At 36.5% G+C, this 19,428-nt stretch overlaps 1 protein-coding gene across 1 annotated transcript in view; it reads left to right on the top strand.

Moving 5' to 3' along the window:
- Positions 1-355: 355 nt before the first annotated feature.
- LOC148079508 (matrix metalloproteinase-17-like) overlaps positions 356-19,428 on the top strand; it is a 97,401-nt gene continuing 78,328 nt past the window's right edge. Inside the window, exon 1 of the mRNA XM_087791098.1 lies at positions 356-782. Coding sequence (XP_087647224.1) covers positions 654-782 — 129 coding nt within the window. The 5' untranslated portion in view covers positions 356-653. The remainder of the gene's footprint in view (positions 783-19,428) is intronic.

Here is a 19,428-nt window from a genome sequence, read left to right on the forward strand (position 1 = left end):
GAACATAATGTGTGTCTTAATGGTGTAAATTGAATAAATATACATTTGTTTGATGAAACAAAGCTTGTAAGTGTAAAATAAGAGCTTAAGGTTTTGATGAAAGTGTGCCCTGCAGAATTATATCATTCTAAAAGCATTCACATTGGAAACAATGATAAATAAATAAAAGAAATAATGCAGGTTGGATCCACCTTTGTAATAGTTCGAGTTGCTTTATTCTGAAAGGATTCCACGGAAGCGTCGCTACGATCGCGTCCAGCTTTGTCCTGGACGAAGCCCCGCGATCACCCTGCGCGCACAGCTGCTGTCATTCCCCAGTGTTGAGACACCAGAGCCGGGAGAACACTCCGTCCTTCCTGCCTCCTCCTGCTCCCGCGGATCCTTACTTCACATCCTCCACACTTCTCTCTCTCTCTCTTGCTGTCACTTGCAAAAAAACAAATCTGTCCTCATGGTTCCAGCTTTTCTCTCGCGCACGCCTTCATGCGCTCGCGCTGCGTGCGCTCCACACTGAGGCGGACTTTTCTTTTTTTTTTTTTTTGGGTGTTTAAAGAAAAAAAAAAAGAAAAAAGAAAAAATCATCCCTTTTTTTTTTTTTTTTTAAATGACGCCGGCGGGGGTCTGAGTCCCGCCTGTCATCAGGGGCCCCAACCATGGTTTCTCATCTCCTCAGGTGGACCAACATGGATTTATTTCTCCTGCTCTTGGTGCCGGTGATGTTGCGTTCACGTCCGGCAGGAGCTGCTCCTTCACTGAACACGCAGCAGACGGACCTCGGCGTGGTAAGTTAAGCTGTTTTATTTTTTTATTTTATTTTTTAAGTACTTTGTAAGTTTTTTTTTCTTCCTCTCCAATGATGTCATACACGGAGGATTCCGGGTCACTGTTTTGACATCTCTCATTTCCAAATCCAAACACTTCCAATGTCACTGAGTGCTGTGTCCCCCCCATGTTTTTGGGTTGTATAAATAAATGTACCTGAACGCGTCTTGAGGCTCTCAAAACAGTACTTGTCTAAATATTTGGGTAACTAGAAGTAGACGGGAGTCGATTTTGTATTTTGGTCCAGAGAAAAAGGGACAACATTAAAAGCTTATAAACTATTTAAAAAGAAAAGAAAACACTTCAGATATTAAGGTAATCTAAGAAGGTTCTCTGAAATATCTCCTCTGAACACAGAATTATTCAAGTAATACATGAAAACGCTTTACTTTTCTGCATCTTTAAACCCCCACTTTTGCGTGGCTGAGCTGAATTTATTGTTACTGGAGCTACAGCTTTATTGCTAGTCCATGAGCTAATGATCACAGAGGGATGATTCCAGTTACACACACACCAATAAAAAACATTGTTAGCTCCTCAAACAAGTATCAAACTCACTGTCTTATCCATTTGTTGTGTATTTTCTTGGCTGTTGCACCACTTTGTTGGACTCTGTGTAGTCGGAGAAGTTCCATGAAAATAGTTATCTTTATATAAAGTTCATGTTGTACTTGATATACATGAAACTCGTTAATTGTGGTTATTTTAGTCAGAAAATTGTTTGGAAACATGAGTGCAATCGCTCATCACCGGCTCTTTCATCCTTCATGTGGTTTAGAAAACATTTGTCAACCATGAATACAGTTCTAGTGTCTCAAAGCTACGTTGAACTTGAACTTCTGTGGGTCAATTTACCATTAAATTACAAGTATGTTGTCTTTTATACTTATGATGGTTGTGCTGATAGTTATACACAACTACACATCGAACACAAGACATGTGCGACATAATCTTTTTTTTAAAGCTGTATTATTGTATGTATTCTTGGGAATCTTCAATTTTTTTGACTCGATGTAAAGAAAAGTCACCAGTAGTCAACAATTAAACACATTTCGAGGCCAATAAATACTCTTAAAGCGACGATTGGCAACATTTTAAAACGATTTTCTTTCTTCTTTTTTTTTTTTAAATGATTGGAATGCACATGACTCAGGAAATCCTTTCTAGCTTTTATTTTGTATGTATTTTATTTTGTAAATGACATGTTGTTTGTATGTATTTAAAATGTATAAAAAAAAGTGTATTCAAACACTTTAAAACATAACGTTATGTCTTTTTTTTCTACATAATTATATGTAAAAAACGAACTATATTACACCATAAATGTGACTTGGAAAGATAAAATTAACAAATGAGTTCAGCAAAATAAATGAAGCAAAAATGATGATAAACCCATTCCATCCACCCTGTAGTAATCAGTGACCCCAATAATAAATATATTTTTAAACAATTTTTGACCTGTATTTTATTTTTTTTTAAGTTGCTTTAAAGTGTCAAACGTTAAATGATGTTCTTCACAAAGATAATTAACTTAATTGAATCATTAAACCATTCTGGCGCTAGGGGGAGCCAGAAACACTATTTTAAATCTACAATTTTGGCCTTTAAGGGTGATCGATCATCATAAACTATGGATGGCTACTATCTTAAAGGGGTCATTAATAAAAAAGTTGTATGATTTCAATAGAATCATTGCTTGTAAGAAAGTTATCTCGGCACTATCACGCACATAGAAGTCTGTCTTCTCACGACAAACTTTTTATCTCAGTGTTTCTTCGCTTCGGGCAACTTCCGCTGCTGGCTTGATCATCCAGATTTCTGTTCCCTGAAATTCACACAATTGGGAATAAGTTTTTTTTTTTTTTTCCATAACAAAGAGACCCAAAAATAGATCTTTCTTTCCTCATTTTTGTTTCATGTTCTTCTTCTTCTTCTCTTTTTTTTGGTCTTACTTCTGGCGGTCTAATTGGAAAGTTTAACAAGCTGCTGCCCAGGCTTTGTGTGGGCACGAACAGAAGAGTCCGTTCAAAAGCGAGGTCTGGTGTGTTTATCTTACAAAATGTTGTCTTGAAGACACGGTTGAGGAATAAAAGGCGAGAAATGAAAAGCTTCAGGTGCTCAGAGTATGAATTGAATTCTGAAGAAAAGACATTAAGGGTTGAAAGAACGGTCTTTTTGAGGTTTAATATATACTTAGTAAACTAATCATTCTAAAATCAAATGTATATAAAATCAAGCAAATTATGCTGAAACTATTTTTTATTGTATTTTATATACATTTTTATACTGTTAAAAATCTCATAAAATAAGTTTTTCTCCCATATTTTTGTTATATTCACTTAAATCCTTTTAAGGGGCAATATGCTACTTAGAAACTGCCAAATTCTTAAAACCCTACAGTGATATTTAAAGACTTGTAATGAGTAATAAAGATAAATACAAAATAAAATTGATCTTTGAAGTGCCTCATAAAAACAGTGACATTTCTTTTACATCCGTGTCCCCCACGAGAATTTTATAAATGAACATAAATGAGTATAAAAGTAAGGAACGCCACACAAAAACACACACCTGATACAAGGTATTGCACTTTCATGTTAATGTACCCCTTCCTACGTTTAGAGAAACAATTAACTATATTAATAATGAAATCCTGTAATGATGCATCATCGGCCATCATGATTCAGAGACGCCTCTTTTTAGCATCTAGAGTTTAAGTTATCCTTCCACTGAACAGATGAGACTTGATAAGAGCTTTGCAATTAAGTTCAGCTCAAACGGCTGTTGTTTTGCAATGAATCAAGTTGCTACCAGCGTCTCAGATGCAGTTTACTCCTTCGTTTTTAAAAATCTTTGACAGGGCAGGATAAAAGTCACCAGCTGTGTGAAAGTGGTCAACACAAGTGATGTTTTTGTAAAGGAAATTACACGGTTGTATGGATGAGAATCTTTGGGTGTCAAAGGATTTGATTCTTGAGGCAAATTATGGCATCAAAGTAATAAAGTCACAATAAGATGATCAGTGATATGTATGGTATCTGTTTTATTTGAGGAATATACTTTAAAGATGCAGAAAAGGTGCTTAATTGTTAATGTGCCCACAGCATGCATGTTGGGAGAGATCTGATGCAGTTTCAGAGTTTTTTGAATATTTGTATTTTATATATATATATATATATAAAAAAAAAGTGCACTGAAATATCACAATATAATTCTCCACGGTACTGTATCTATAGTCAACAGAAAGAAAATGTGTATATGTATACATGTATAAATATATATATATAGTATATAACTATATTTTTTATCACTTTAAAATCCAATTTTATTGTTTATCATGGTGTCATTTTGGTTTATATTCCAATAATTAATAATTAAACACAAATATTTTTGTGTGGCAATTAGACTTCCGGGTCCCTAGCCGTCTTTACATCTCGTGCAGCTAAAGGAACGATAAAATCATCAGAGATCCCGGTGATGACTGAGGACAAGAGGATACAGCCTAGCCTGGAGCAGAAGGGCAAAAGCTCGCTTGATCTTGATTTTCAGTAGATCAAGCGTAGGATACAGCATACTCCAGCAGCGTATAAAGCTGATATTTGGCCATAACTTGGTCCTAAAACGAATCAGAGGAGTTCGGCCTTTGTCATGTGGTCAACACCAGAGTCGAGTACTGGAAAAAACTGCAGATATATCCTTTTTTCCTACAGTATCACAATATAGCGTATTGTTGTCCCTGTATTGTGATACGTATTGTATCTAGATTCTTGCAAATACAAACCCCTAGGAATGTATCTTTGTTAGCTGTAGGTGGTTGTTGAGTGGCTGCTTCTTTTTTCTACCTCTCGGTGGTAAAAAACTGATGAAAAGGCAACTAATGTGTGGATTTAAGTGTGTCTTAAATAGATGTTGGACTCTATTGTATCATCATTTTGTGTCTGTTTGTAAAAAAAAATCCCTTGTCATTTAAATATATACATTAGAAAATGTGCTTAAGCCCCGCCTACTAAAAAAACCTTGTTTTTTTTAGACAAGCAGGTAGTATGAAGCACAACATAATTATAAACTACTTTACTTTTAAAGTATACTTGCTTCAAAAAGATCCTCCATCCACACATGTTTATTCAGGAAGGGACAATTTAAATCAATGATGGCGTGACCTGCTTGTCTGGATTCTAAATATAGCTTCTCGCCCATTAGTTAAAGAGGGTGACATGTTGATTAGTTTACACAGCCCAACAAAACGCTGCTTATTCTCCAACCAAAGGAAAGAAAATCTTGCAAGAAATAAGTTGTGTCTTGATGTTAAGAAATGATTGGTATCATTGCCTCTAAGCACAGCGCAGCAAACATCCAAAGGGATTTCACGTTGATCTATTGCGGTGTAACAAGCTTTTGCAGTTTCAGCACTCGAGACTTATTACAGCTAAAACCTAATACATTCCCATTTGTTGCTCTTCATCTCGCCTTCCTCCTGAGACGAATGTTTTCTGCCGCAATAAAGAAGCAACAAGGCTCCCGACGGTGTCATCTTACCTGAGAACACCGAGTTTATGTACAGACAGACAAGGCTGCCGGTAAATCACCACACTTCTGAAACTGTGGACTTTTCTGCTTTTTAATCAAAAATTCACAGTCGTAAAGTTGTGAGCCGTTACCACTGCCTCTCATTTTTTACATTTGAGTTCAACTCACGACCTGCTTTTATCAAGGGTTACACAGAAACATGAGGATTCTAATCATGGGTTCTAATGGACTCCAGGGACCCTAAAAGGTTTTTGTGTAAATGCTCGGTAACACCATGTCTAGAAAAAAATGTGATCTATTTTTTTGCGCTTCTAAGTGGATAAGCAAACGAGATGATATTTCAGTTTCTTTACGGTAGTGAGAAGTCTTTGAGGAGACGTGAATACGATATTTAAAGAGGAGAAAAACACTTAACCAGAATCCACAGTTTCTCTTCTTAAGTTGTTGCACTTTGCTACTTGAAAAAAAATGTTTTTACTATTTATCAACGGAGAGAAAACATGTACCGTCATTTAATTTTCACTTAATTACGCAACAGTTTGATTCACGGGTCAGAAAATCTTTCTTTTTACCGAACAGGAAGTGTAAGTTGTTTTTTCTCTTATTGTAAGTCCCTGTATGATTTTTGACATCTACAATCTCTGTTTCTTATCTTATCTTAAACTCCACGACACCTTGAATGACTAGGCGGGAAAGATTTGGCCCCAACAATTAAATAAAAAAAATGTACATGCATGATTGTAACATTCCTGTTAAAAATAACAAAAACATTTTTTGGGCACTCTCGATTTATCTGTCTTTTTCTCTAAGTCATTGCTTTACGCTGCCGTCTCCATTGATTCTTAAAAACTAAATACTTACTTACGTACTTATCTTTGCACCTTTGCAAACTTCTCTGCACTTTTATATCGCTTTGTAAACATTGCACACAATGCATTTCTTTCCATCATGTGTAATGCACAAAAGAGCGCCCCCTAGCTCACAATATCCTATAGATTGGCCATATCGTTGTATTATCCTCAGTTTTCAAAGCCTGTAAATAAAAGTAAATCTGTGGATTTGTTTCTGAATTTACATCACATTTTGAAACCAGTAATTAAAAAACTCCAACTATTCTTTATACAGTTTTTTTCCCAGCATGCAGCAGCCTGTCATATCCAGAAGTAGAAAGAGGTCACAGCGAATGGATGTGATGACGGTCCAGTGGGAAATGTGACAAAAAGAGCTCATTAAGGGTCAAGCTTTGAACAAAGATCCTGCAGAAAAAAAGGAAATCATTTGACAATCAAAGGGAGAATGAGTGCGAGCGAACGCCCAATTATATCATCCATTCCTTTTAGAATTAATCAAATCAAGTTGGTTTAAAACGACCTGGGAAGTGTATCTATTTAATCTGCTCTTGGCTGCTGTCTGATTTGATACTAGGAAATAAAAATGGGTAGCTTGATGAAATCGACAAGCAAGGATTAGTCAATACTTTATAGTTAAGGCAATAAAGTTGCTATCAAACCGAAAAACATTACATTAAATGATATAGAGTAACGTAATTATTTGTTAAGCGAGAGCTTCTCTGTGTTTTCTACAGTTTATTCTAATGGATTTAAAAGTAAAATATAAAACTAGCCTTTGATATCAGTCATTGACTCACATTTATCTTTTTTAGTTGAATAATAATTATAATATATAATTATTATATTAAAAAATAAGACTTATTTCATTTAACACATGTTGAAATAGAAAAAAAAAACGCTCAAAGTTTGAAAAAAGGACCAGGAATTACCCTTTTAACTTCTCTTCAGTTTGTAGGAAAATATTGCCTTTTTTTTCCTTCACAGATACATAACTTACAGTATATCCACACGACAAAAATATCTATGTTAACATAAAATTCTAAATTATAAAAATAATGTTTAACTATTAACATGTATTTATCAAAATAAATGTAACGCAATATAATAAAATATGAAATGTTATAGAATACTATATATACATATACTAAGCAGGTATCCATATAAATGTATACACATACATACTACATTATTATCTCGGTAAATGTGTAATTTCATTTCAATATAACCAATAACACTATTTAAAGATTATCCCTCGTCCTCACTTATCACACTTCCAATGAATGAGTTTATGTGAAGAGCATGAAAGGGTTAAATAAAATTGACTTGATATTCTTAAAATGAGTTTAAATATGACTAAAAGGTCAAACCGATTGGGAATCATAAAAATATTTCATTTATTTAATTATTATTCATCTCATTTTATTTATATTATATTCTGTCGCCACAAAAATTCCTGTGTTGTGTTTCCAACACTGGCAAAAAAAGATCAAGAGTAAAAACATTAGTAGAAATGATCATCATGTTGCTGTCTCCTGACTCACACCTTTTCCAAATCAATGAAGAAACCATGTTAACACATTTGTCATTGTTAAATGTCTTTAGGCTTCAAGGTTTCCAATAGAAATTGAGTGTAAGAGACGAGGTGGTGTTTTTTTTTTTGTTTGAGAGACAGCCTTTTAGTGTGAGGCGATGTTTGACTGGATCAAGTCGCTCAGTGTTCCCCAGGTAACGCCGTGTCTTGACTGCTTGAAATCTTATTTTTTGAGTTTTGCTTGATCTAACTTTCTGTTTTACTCCCAAAGTGGTCAGAAAAAAGGACATTCTCACGGTCAAGTCACAATTTCGCAGACGGAAGATAGTGAGGTGACTAAAGATGGCCGGAGAATTTTTAGAGGGTTTCTTGTAATTTAATGTTAGTTAAATTAGTTTTTATAGATGCATGGCTAGATAGATGCTAGATAGATGCTACATAGAGGATACATAGATGCTACATAGATGCTAGATAGATGCTAGATATATGCTACATAGAGGCTTCATAGATGGCTACATAGATGCTTCAGAGATGCTACATAGATGGCTACATAGATGCTACATAGATGGCTACATAGATGGCTAAATAGATGCTACATAGATGCTATATAGACGCTACATAGACGCTAGATAGACGCTAGATAGATGCTACATAGATGCTACATAGATGCTACATAGAGGCTTCATAGATGGCTTCATACATGGCTACATAGATGGCTACACAAATGGCTAAATAGATGCTACATAGAAGCTATATAGACGCTACATAGACGCTACATAGACGCTACATAGATGCTTCATAGATGCTACATAGATGGCTACATAGATGGCTAAATAGATGCGACATAGATGCTATATAGATGCTATATAGACGCTACATAGACGCTACATAGATGCTACATAGATGGCTACAAAGATGCTACATAGATGCTACATAGATGCTACATAGATGCTACATAGATGCTTCATAGATGCTTCATAGATACTACATAGATGGCTACATAGATGCTACATAGATGGCTAGATAAATGCTACATAGATGGCTACATAAATGCTATATAGATGGCTAGATAGATGCTACATAGATGCTACATAGATGCTACATAGATGCTACATAGATGCTTCATAGATGCTTCATAGATACTACATAGATGGCTACATAGATGCTACATAGATGGCTAGATAGATGCTACATAGATGCCTACATAAATGCTATATAGATGGCTAGATAGATGCTACATAGATGCTACATAGATGGCTAAATAGATGGCTAAATAGATGGCTACATAGATGCTAGATGGATGCTAGATAGATGCTACATAGATTGCTAGATAGATGCTACAAAGATAGAGGTCCAAGATCTGTTTAAGACACACTTAAATCAACACATTATGTAGTTGCACTTTATAGTCACGGTAATTTAGAAGAAGAAGCCAACTTTATTCAGAGCAGGTATTATTTTACATTGCTCCATCATTTAACAACCTACTTCAATTCTATATCTATATCTAATTGTAGCTTTAAAACTACCATAAAGTTGCAGACATACAAAGTGCAAAAACAACACAACCCAAGAGATGTATGACAGAAACTTTCATTTTTGGATCCTTTGTTTTGAGAAACACTCACTTCACTTCTGTGATCCTGTGATTGAAGTGGCGAAAAGAGCAAGTCTCTTTGAAAACCTTCAGAAAGATGATGCTGAACAGAGAGTTTTCAAATCACTTATCTTTCTCTTCTCCTCTTTGTTTTTTGCTTGTACAGATGAACTTTGAAATCGTCTTTCATTCCTTGCCTGATGGAATGTTCCATGTTTCCATTTGACTAACCTTTGAAGGTTCAGGGGTCTGATAATTGTGAGAGCTCAGCGACTTCCTTTCCTCTTCCTCTCATCAGTGTTCAAGGATACGTCGCAGATAAAAAATACACAATTATGGGAGGAAAAAACCTTAAGATCAGAAGAAAACCGTCCGAGCACGTTGAGAAGATAGTAGCGCACAGCAGAACAGAGTTTTCAGCAGTGTCATTGCCGTTGTGCAACGGTTGTCTCACTGGCACGTTACAATTTGGGATCCATTTTGCATAACAGACTGGACTGTGAAGACCTGTAAATATTAAATATCTGAATAAATTACATTTAAACTTTTGAAGTGAAGAATAATTGAAATGGAATGTGTTATTTCGACTGTGGCTCCCATCACTGCCTTGGGAATCTTCAAGCCACAACACACACACACACTCACACACTGATCCACTTGGTTGCTGTGTCAAACAAACATGACTGGAGTTTATTCTGACTGCAATTGAAATGAACCTTATTTGCATTGTGAATGCATCAAGTCTGAACTCTACCCACTGGGTTCACATGAGTACTTTATGATACTGGCACCAAAAATATATATACAGTATATAAGCATGCAAACAATTAATCTATAATCGATTAATTGTCAATGAGAAATTACTCAATTAAAATAAATAAATTGCAATTAATTGTGTTTTAAAATTTGAACCCTTAATTCCTGAGAACAAACCAAAAAAAAAAATTAAAGTTATGTTATTTAAAAAGCCGTCATAATCCATATCATATTTCATTATCTACAATCGGACTCATTACCTCATCGATATCCATTCTTTATTCAGGCAATGGAAGTCTGGATACAGAAAATTCGTCAGACTGCTGCAAACTGGGACATGGCAACTTTTGCGACGTTTAGTGAGTGCTCATGGGAAATGTGGTCTCCCGTCGGGCTAAACACTACCACTGTAGTCCACTGGTGTCGCTCGACTTCAAATCGCATAGAATCGCTTTAAAGGAATATGCATTTTGTGCACATGTAAATACCAACAAACAAATAGTCGTTTATTTTTCATTTTAATTTGGTAAACTCACTATATTTTACATTTTATAGCGTAGTTTTGGCTGTAGTTTTAACCAGGTAAAAACTATGTCAACAATCATTTCCGCGGCTCTGATAAAAGAGATAATGGATGCAAAGAGCAATGGTTCATTTGTGGTTTCAACCAAAAAGGTTTCTCTTTATAAAAAAAAAAGCGTACACTCTTAATTTTTCGGGTTATTTCGGTGAAATATTATCAAAAACACGTTTTAGTAAAAATGTGGAACTGTCTGTATTCTGCACAATCTTCTGTTGTTACAAAGTTCTAAAGCTGAATTCATGCTTTTAAATAATACTGCAATATGTTTTTTAGCCAATATTTCATAGATTCTTGATTCTAACTTAACCTAAAATGTAGACGAGCTCTGCACTGGATCAGTGTCAGTGGGACGAATCACCCCGAAAGATTGAATCGGTTCAGGAGCTGAAAAATCTGGACCGGACCCCCCCCCCGTGTACAAGTATACCCCCCCGTGTACAAATATTTTTCTAGCTAATCCGGGCATAGGTTACATTATTTCTGAAATGAGTCTTTATTTCTTACCTACTTTTTTTTGTAATGTTCACATTGATTCACAGCAGTTCGACCAACGTATTTATATCCCACCTTGAAATGTATTATATGGAGAATTAGGGTTATCAAGATTTTCAACATGATATCGAGACTCAGGAAAATATATTTGATATTTTCAATATCACGATTTTTTTTTAATAAAAAAAAGTTTTGCAATAGAAACTGCAATTATAACACGAGTCTGAGTTTGTGCAAAAAAAAAGGTTTTAAAGGTAAAGTGTTATTTGTAGCGATGCTTTTCAAAATGAGTATCAGGACAGAAACTTGATACTTTTTTTTTGCGTTTCGATACTTTTGACAAGCCTAATGGAAACAGAAAACTCCTCTCCTTTATTAGCACTGATGTCTGATGATTCACTGGACGGTAACTGACTGTAAGACGAGATAAACACAGTGTTGCAATTGCAGAAGCAAGTCATGCTCAGATAATTGCTTAATGGGTCACATTTCTACCGTTTCCTTTCTCGGCACGAGAAGCTTTTTCTCCATTCACGTATATGTCACTGTCATCTGTCAGAGAGGGAAGAACTTTCCCATTCAGCCGCAGAAGGTTCCTCTGTTCACCGACATGACCTGCCGTGGAAGTGGTCGAAGCGGTTTGAAGCGGCTCAGACTCCCCCGTGCGGTAAACCTTAAATCAACTCCACGTGGCCGTCCAAGATCAAGGTTTTGGTTTCCTATGCTATTCAAAGACCAGGGCCTGTGATTACAGTGCTTCTGGTTCTGCCATGACCGAGGAGCCACGGACGGCGCTGCAGGAAAAAAACCCTGGAGCAACAGCAGAGCTTCTCTCTGAAGTTGTGGAAAAAAGTTAAAAAAAATACAATACCTGTGAATGTTTATGGGTCGCGATAAAGGAAAAAAGTACCGCTGCCTGTCTCAGATATTTGGGGACTTGTAATGAAATGTTAGTTAATAATACTGCAAGACACATTATCTGAAGAAGAGGAAATAAAAAATAAAAAAAGGGAAGCAGAGTCGTTTCTTCGGCTCTTCTTTGATGTCAGATTTTGGATTAAGTATTAGGATCAACTGAAATTGAAGCTGTTTTTATGTTCAGTTTGTCCGCAAGCCAACACTTTCTAGCAGTGTTTACGTATTACAATTTTTTAAAAGTTTTTCACTGACAGTATAAAGAGACACACAAGGAGGCTTTTTTGGTGACTTTTCACTTTTGGAATTTGAGTTGTCTTGAGTTACTTAAAAATGTTTCTTGAGTCTCCGAGAGAACCTATGAACGAGCAGCAGAAACTCATGTTAAATTTGCAGAAACATTTCCCACATTTATGTCTGGATAAAATCATATTTCTCTCTATTCTTCTTGATCTTCATTCTACTAAGGTCTCCCAGATATTTATCATTATCTGTCTTTTATTATTCTTTGCTGTCTTCAAAAGAATGCTGAGATATGAGGGGAAAAAATAAGGAAAAAAGAAACATCTCATGAAAAGGGTCTAAATTAAACATAGGAAATTAATGCTAACCTTACCTTTAGTCGCATCGTCTTTCTCATAAAGCAATGTATAAAACCATCAATTTTGTATCTTTGTATTATAAAGTTTTTTTCATTGGATAGTTGACTTAAAAAAAAAAGCAAAATTGTATCCATCAATCAATATTTTCAAGCCACCTTATCTCTTATCCCCGCCGTGCTGCTTACAACATCCTCACTGACCTCGTCAACTTCCACATCCAACACACTCTCCGTCCTCAATCATCTCTCTTCTACCAAATCTAAAGCTGTTTCATTCGCACACTCGACTTTCCGCTACACCCCGAAGTGTCACCAAATCCTATCTGGTGCACATCTGCTAGACACACTGACAAAGAAAACTAGTTTATCTTTTATCCGACGCCCGCCTTGTTTACACATGCACCGAGGCTTCCACCACCATGACTCATCGATCATCCTCTATCCTGAAGCATCTTCACACAAGTAAAACACTCTTTAAAAGTTACTACATTTTATTGCGGCATGAACCTTCTTTTTTTTTTTTTTTTTTCCCAAATTGAAATTGTATTTTTTTTTCCAATTTTCTCCCAACAACTCCCCCGCTGTCCCACATGTATTCTCCCTGACATTCCCTTCATCCTGAAAGACATGAGCAACTCCCCACTGCATTCTTGTCACCACCAGCTGTCTCGCTTCCATCTCTTCCACTCATCTCAGCCGATATCGTCACCTCCCTCCCTCGCATGCGAACCTTCATCCTTTCCCTGCCGTTTATCACGCAAACCCACAACAACAAAGACTGTTTTTATCAAGTATTTACCAGTGGAAAAATATTAGCAGGAGCAGTCATGAGAAGAGCTAGGTGTCGAACTTTTATGTCGCTAAAAATGTTTTGGCTCTTATGAGTATGAAAATGTGCCAAGTTCTCAAGTTACCGATAGGTTATTCATTGGATTGAGATCTTATAATGCCTGCTGTGTTACTCGCGTTTGTGTCACACAGGAAAAACACAAACTTTCGTTTCGCCAACATTATTAAAGTAAGAAAATAATAAGAAATATTTGTAGAGCGCTTTTTTAGACCAGGGTCACAAAGCGCTTAAACAATACCCAATAAAATATATACTTTAAAGGTCAAGATAACACCGAGAACAATGGGGAGCGAGAAAAGCCTGCACAAATAAAAATGTCTTGAGGTGTTTGTTTAAGGAGTCAATAGACTCCATCAAACACGGAGAGAGAGGAAGATTGTTCCAAAGCTTAGGAGCAACAGCCTGGAAGGATTTCTCTCCTCTGGTCCTGAACATTGTGTGAGGAACCATCAGTAGATCACTGATGTAAGGAGGAGTCTGACCATGAATAGCTCTGAAAGTAAGAACCAGCATTTTAAAGTTGATCCTCAAGGAAACTGGCAGCCAGTGAAGAGATTTAAGGATCGGAGAAATGTGAGTTCTTCTACCAGAGCAGGTCAGAATTCTCGCTGCAGAGTTTTGAATCAACTGCAAGCGAGACAGATCCTTCTTGTTTAGACATGAAAACAAATTTTGCAACAGTCCAGTATGTGTGTATATATATATATATATATATATATATATATATATGTATATATATATATATATGTATATATATATATATATATATATATATACAGTATATATATATATATATATAGTATATTATAATAAGATTAGGCTGGAGAATTTACTCAGTAACTACTAGTTTTGCAAAACATCAACAAAACCTATGACGAAATAGTCATAATTGACTGTATATTGCAAAATTGACGACAAACGAATGATGTAAGTTGACGAAAATGAGATAAGATATTATTTAATGTAGTTTCAAATCAACACGCACAATAAATGTTCAACGCATTTCAATAACCGACGAGTGTTGTAATGAAAATGAGAGAAAAACAAACATTTCCTGAAGGAAACTCAACCAAAAGTGACAAATTAACAACAGAACACACAAGAAAGGTCCAGTCATCGCTAACTAGAATTGAGACATGAACATTAAGTTAAAGACTATTTGAATACTCCAGTATTATTCAGTATTGTGTTATTCAATTATCAGTTTTTACCTAAAGTATAGTGTGGGAACTAGTATGAAAGGGAAGTTAGTATTATTGGTAGTGATATTCAAAATATTTAATTAATTCTGGGTTAATTTAAATCCATTCAAACACTTGGTGTTCTCTGAGTTTGCACCTCACTGCAGGTGTTGACGCCGTAATATTCTTCCTCTTCTACATCTCTGGTTCTCTTCTCTACTTCTTCAAATGATCGAATGTTCGACTGCACCGTATTACTGACCGTATTAGTCACCTCCTTTTTAACCTCCACATGCCTCCACTCTGTAACAGTATCCATCGCCAAGCTCTTGACTCTCGGATGACATTCAGCGCCGCTTTGCCACCATGTCCATGACCTCCACAAGCCAGGCCTCAACCCTTGAGTCACGGACTCTTAAAACGCCTGGAACTCTGGTGCAATAGTAAAAATAGAAGGACATGCATTTCTTAAAACATATTGAATATTAAAATAACCTTTATGGAGAATTTTATTTAAATGCATTACAAATAGACAACTACATTTTTCTGAAATTATACAACAAAAGACACTGTAAACATGGTCACGATGAGACGAGGAAACTTTGTCGGAGCTAACTCTTGCGTTCGGTTTAATACTTTTAATCCCATACTAATATTCCACTTGATCCATCATCTTGAAACAAGTCTCACAGGATGAGCTTTTTATGCGTTACGAGGCTCCCTAACCAACCATTGACGCTTTATGTTCAAAGCCCGGTTTTCATTTTAGAAGCATCACTTTTATGAGGCAAAATAAAATATCCTTGATAGTACCTCTGATTATAGCGAACCTGGATATGTTGAAGACGTGTGCCCTGCGGTTTACAGTAGTCGTTATGATCAGGATTATTTTTTAATTTTTCTTGTTGTTTTACTTTTGATTCATATGGTTTTGAATCGATTCGTTCTGATTTAGAATAGTGAAAATGGCTAAACTGTATTAAAAAAAATCTCCATCGCTCTACTACTTCATGTATGTTCGGCCCTCTATATTCTGTTATGGGTTTCCTCGCAAGGTAACCCATAGCGACAGCCTCTAGAGGCTCATAGAACCATAGTTAAACTGTAACTTGTGTTTTATGTGGTGCCCGATTACAGCAAACCTGAATATGTTGAAGACATGTGCCCTGCTTTTTACGATAGTTCTATCTTAAGATCTGGATTTCCTGTTTTCCTTTTGTGAGATTGAAAAATTCAAAGCCTGAATTGGATCTGGCTGACCCCAATTAAAGCTAATTTCTACAAAACCGCTTTCTCCTTTCTCGTTTGACTCTTCATATTTGAATATTGTTAAAGTAATAAAAAATATTGTGAGTTGTGCATAGTTAGAGCTGGAATTGTGATTAAAAAAAAAGAAAATAATAACTGCAGGAAACCCTTTTTTTTAAATCTTTGATAAAACGCATAGTCTAAGAAGGTGCTTTTGATTTTGACACGTGCAAGATTCATGAGCTCAGATCAGCGAGGGTCTAATTTCTATCCTCGACAAGTCTAATTCAATTAGCCAGATAAGTGGCACCTACTGGAGGTGAAATGAATTCTCCATGGCAACATTAGCAGATTTGAATGGAAAAAAGTGAGTTCATACTGTGAATGTAGATTTTTTCATTAAAGCCTCAGAAATGCACCACCATATTGGAGTCAACATTTGCTTCTAATCTAAACACCACATCTACGCCTTCTTCTACAGATGTTTTTTTTTTTTAGCTCCCTACATTTCTTTCCTCCGTAAATCCAACAGATGTTTGTATTTTTATGGTTTGTGGGAGAAAGGCAGAGATAATAGGCGTACAGTGCAATCTGGGTCACTGAAAGATCAAATCTCAAAGCAATAAAACTAATAACATATGTCTGCCTGTAGAGAAGCCGCTTGAACCCTCCAGCAATTTCAAATCTCAACAGCACCTCTGCTCAATATTGCCTCTGTTGTGTCATGTGCTAATCCTCCACAAGCGTTTTTCTTTGTCGTATTGTGTGGTAAGAGCTTTGGAGGGCGATCACTTCAAATCAGAATGGGTTTTGCGTCGTTCATTATTGTCATTCAAATGGTGCACTCGTGCTGGTTGGTGATACCCCATCGCAGCCAGAAGGTCATGGATGAGCCTGCTGTGGGTTTGTATGTTCTCTCAGTGCATTGGTTTACTCCGAGTACTCCAGTTTTCTCCCACAGTCTAAAGAAAAATAGAGGTTGATTTGAAAACTCGTACATATGTCATCAATTCATATTGTGAGGCATTTGTAACAACATCATGTTGGTGTTTAATTTTGAAAAAGTAACCGATTTTCTCTGATTTTTCATTCCCCCGAGACAAGTCAAGAGTAGTGGCTTGGTATCATGGACCGTTTTGAAATGGATTCGCTTCTGATTCATATGGTTTTAAACCAATTCAATTTTGATTCAGAATCTGCTGTTAAATAATGAAATTGGTTTAACTGTGTTACAATTTACTTGCATTACTCATGTTGCTACTTCATGTTTGCTGTGCCCTCTATAGGCTGAGCACACTTTCGTAGAACGACAGTTAAATCTTGAACTGTAAAAGTAACTATAAATAAACAAACAAACTCTTAAGTCTTAACGTGTACTTGAAGTGCAACAACACTTTATTGTAACAATACTTCATTAACATGAAACTTTTATCAAGTCCTGTGACTATAATCTTACCTGGTGACATTGAGATTAATCTGTCACACTAAAAAAACCTTTTCACTAAAACTAAAACCTCATTTTCACATGTTCATCCATCCTGGGAATAACTTTTTCAGTTGGATGTTTATGTTTTATCATGGAAGAGAGTATTTTTCCGCACCTAAATAAGCCCTTTAAAGCCTTCCTTCTCTACTACAGAATACAGGAGTGAATGTGGTGATCCACGGAGAATCAACTGGTGAAGTCAGTGATTCTCTGTTTCATTGGTTTTGGCCCCGACGGCTTGGCTAACGCTAGCTCATCGCGATACCTTGTTAGGGTGCATGTACAGTATGCAGGCTCTAAGAATTGATAGCATACAATGGGGGGCTTCAAACCGGACCTCAAAGGGCTGGGGTGGTCGTTTTTTTTGTTCCAACCAATCAAGGTCACCCCCTTTTAACCCAATCAGGAGTCTTAGGAGTCTAAACAGTTGACGGTCAGTCTGGTGTTGCTTGTGTTCAGCTGAAAACTAATTGGTTAAGCTGAACATGCTTGATCGGTTAGAACCAAAACCTGCACCAACCCTGCCCTTTGAGGAACGGTTTGGAGACCCCTTGCGTAAAACTTTATTTAAATAAATTCTTACTCGATTAAATCAATTTAATATTTATCTATTTTCACCCTAGCGTGTATCAGACGCTTCAATCAGTCATAATACTAGTCAACCAGTTGAACAATAACTCTTCATGGGAGCGTCTTGTTGCTGAAAAACCAGCCCGAGGCTCCTGCTGATTCAGCGTGATGGTTTCACGCAGTTGACAGTAATGCTATTAGATTCCTGCTGGGTTTTTTTATCTGAAGGTCGGTCTGTGAAAACGACGCCGGCATTGAACAGGTCAGTGACTCAAAAAAAAAAAGGTTGCAATTTCCTGCTGTTAATGTTGTGTGTCTGTGCGTACTGTGACAGCCTATTGACCTGATCAGCTGGTTTCCTGCCTCTTCCCCTGTGCAGCTGGGATAGGCTCCAGTCCCCCATGAATGACCCAGATAAGAGAAACAATGAATCTTATGGAAACACTTTATACAAATATGGAATGTTGAAGTTTCTTTTGCATTTAAATACGAGATCCTGAACAACAACACAATTTCATTGTGTACTCTTTGGAGCTGATATAAAGCATGTTGTGACCAATGTTGTGCTTGCGGCTATTAATAGAGTCGGGCCCCCAAAAAGGAGAGGACTCTGTAGAATATGAAGTTTTATTCTAAATGTTGCAGAAGGTGCAAAAGTATAATCAGTGTTTAGTCACATCCCAGACATTGACCGCCGGATAAATATAATAAACAAATGACTGTCATTCTGTCTGTATTGTCATTCATATGATAAATCAAGGAATTGGATGCAAATAACACCGAAGTTTTGATTCAACTTCGTAGCTACTGTTCAACCTCGTTTCCTGTTTGGGGAACTTGATAGTGTGACATGATGGATCTCAGTGCTGCTCCTGCTGACAGAGGATTCTTGAGGTTTACAATTTCACACTTTTGCCATGCAGCTGGTGTGTGTGTGCGCCTTCTATCCCTCACGGCTCTATCCACTAACACGCTCGCACTCTTGCCCCGCACATACACACCTGTTTTTCCTCTAAGAGAGATTTTGAAATATGTCATCAAATGTCACGCTGACCTCAACTGATTTGTAACGTTGTCTGTGGAGATCTAAGAATTAAGAGATGGCTAAGCTTGATACGCTCCTCTTTTCCATTATCTCTTCTCCATTTTGTGAGTTATAAAAAAAAAAAAAAAAAGAAAGAAAAGTTTTGGCTGCGACTGTTTCAGTGCACTTACCGAGTAGATTTGCAGCGTCGGCAAACTCTCGCCATCTCATCTTGTTCCCTTCTTTTCTTTCCCTTTTAAAACTGCAGGTATGAGTTTTGCTGGTAAAGAGGGAATCAACCTACCCACTGACCCTTCAGTGCTGACTGATGTATTTCTGCTTAGTGGTGTAGTTTTCCAAGTTAAAAAAAAAGGCATTCGTTGAGCCTATGCCC

This window comes from Callionymus lyra, chromosome 5 (assembly GCF_982586985.1).
Source record: "Callionymus lyra chromosome 5, fCalLyr1.hap1.1, whole genome shotgun sequence".
NCBI classification, from domain to species: Eukaryota; Metazoa; Chordata; class Actinopteri; order Syngnathiformes; family Callionymidae; genus Callionymus; species Callionymus lyra.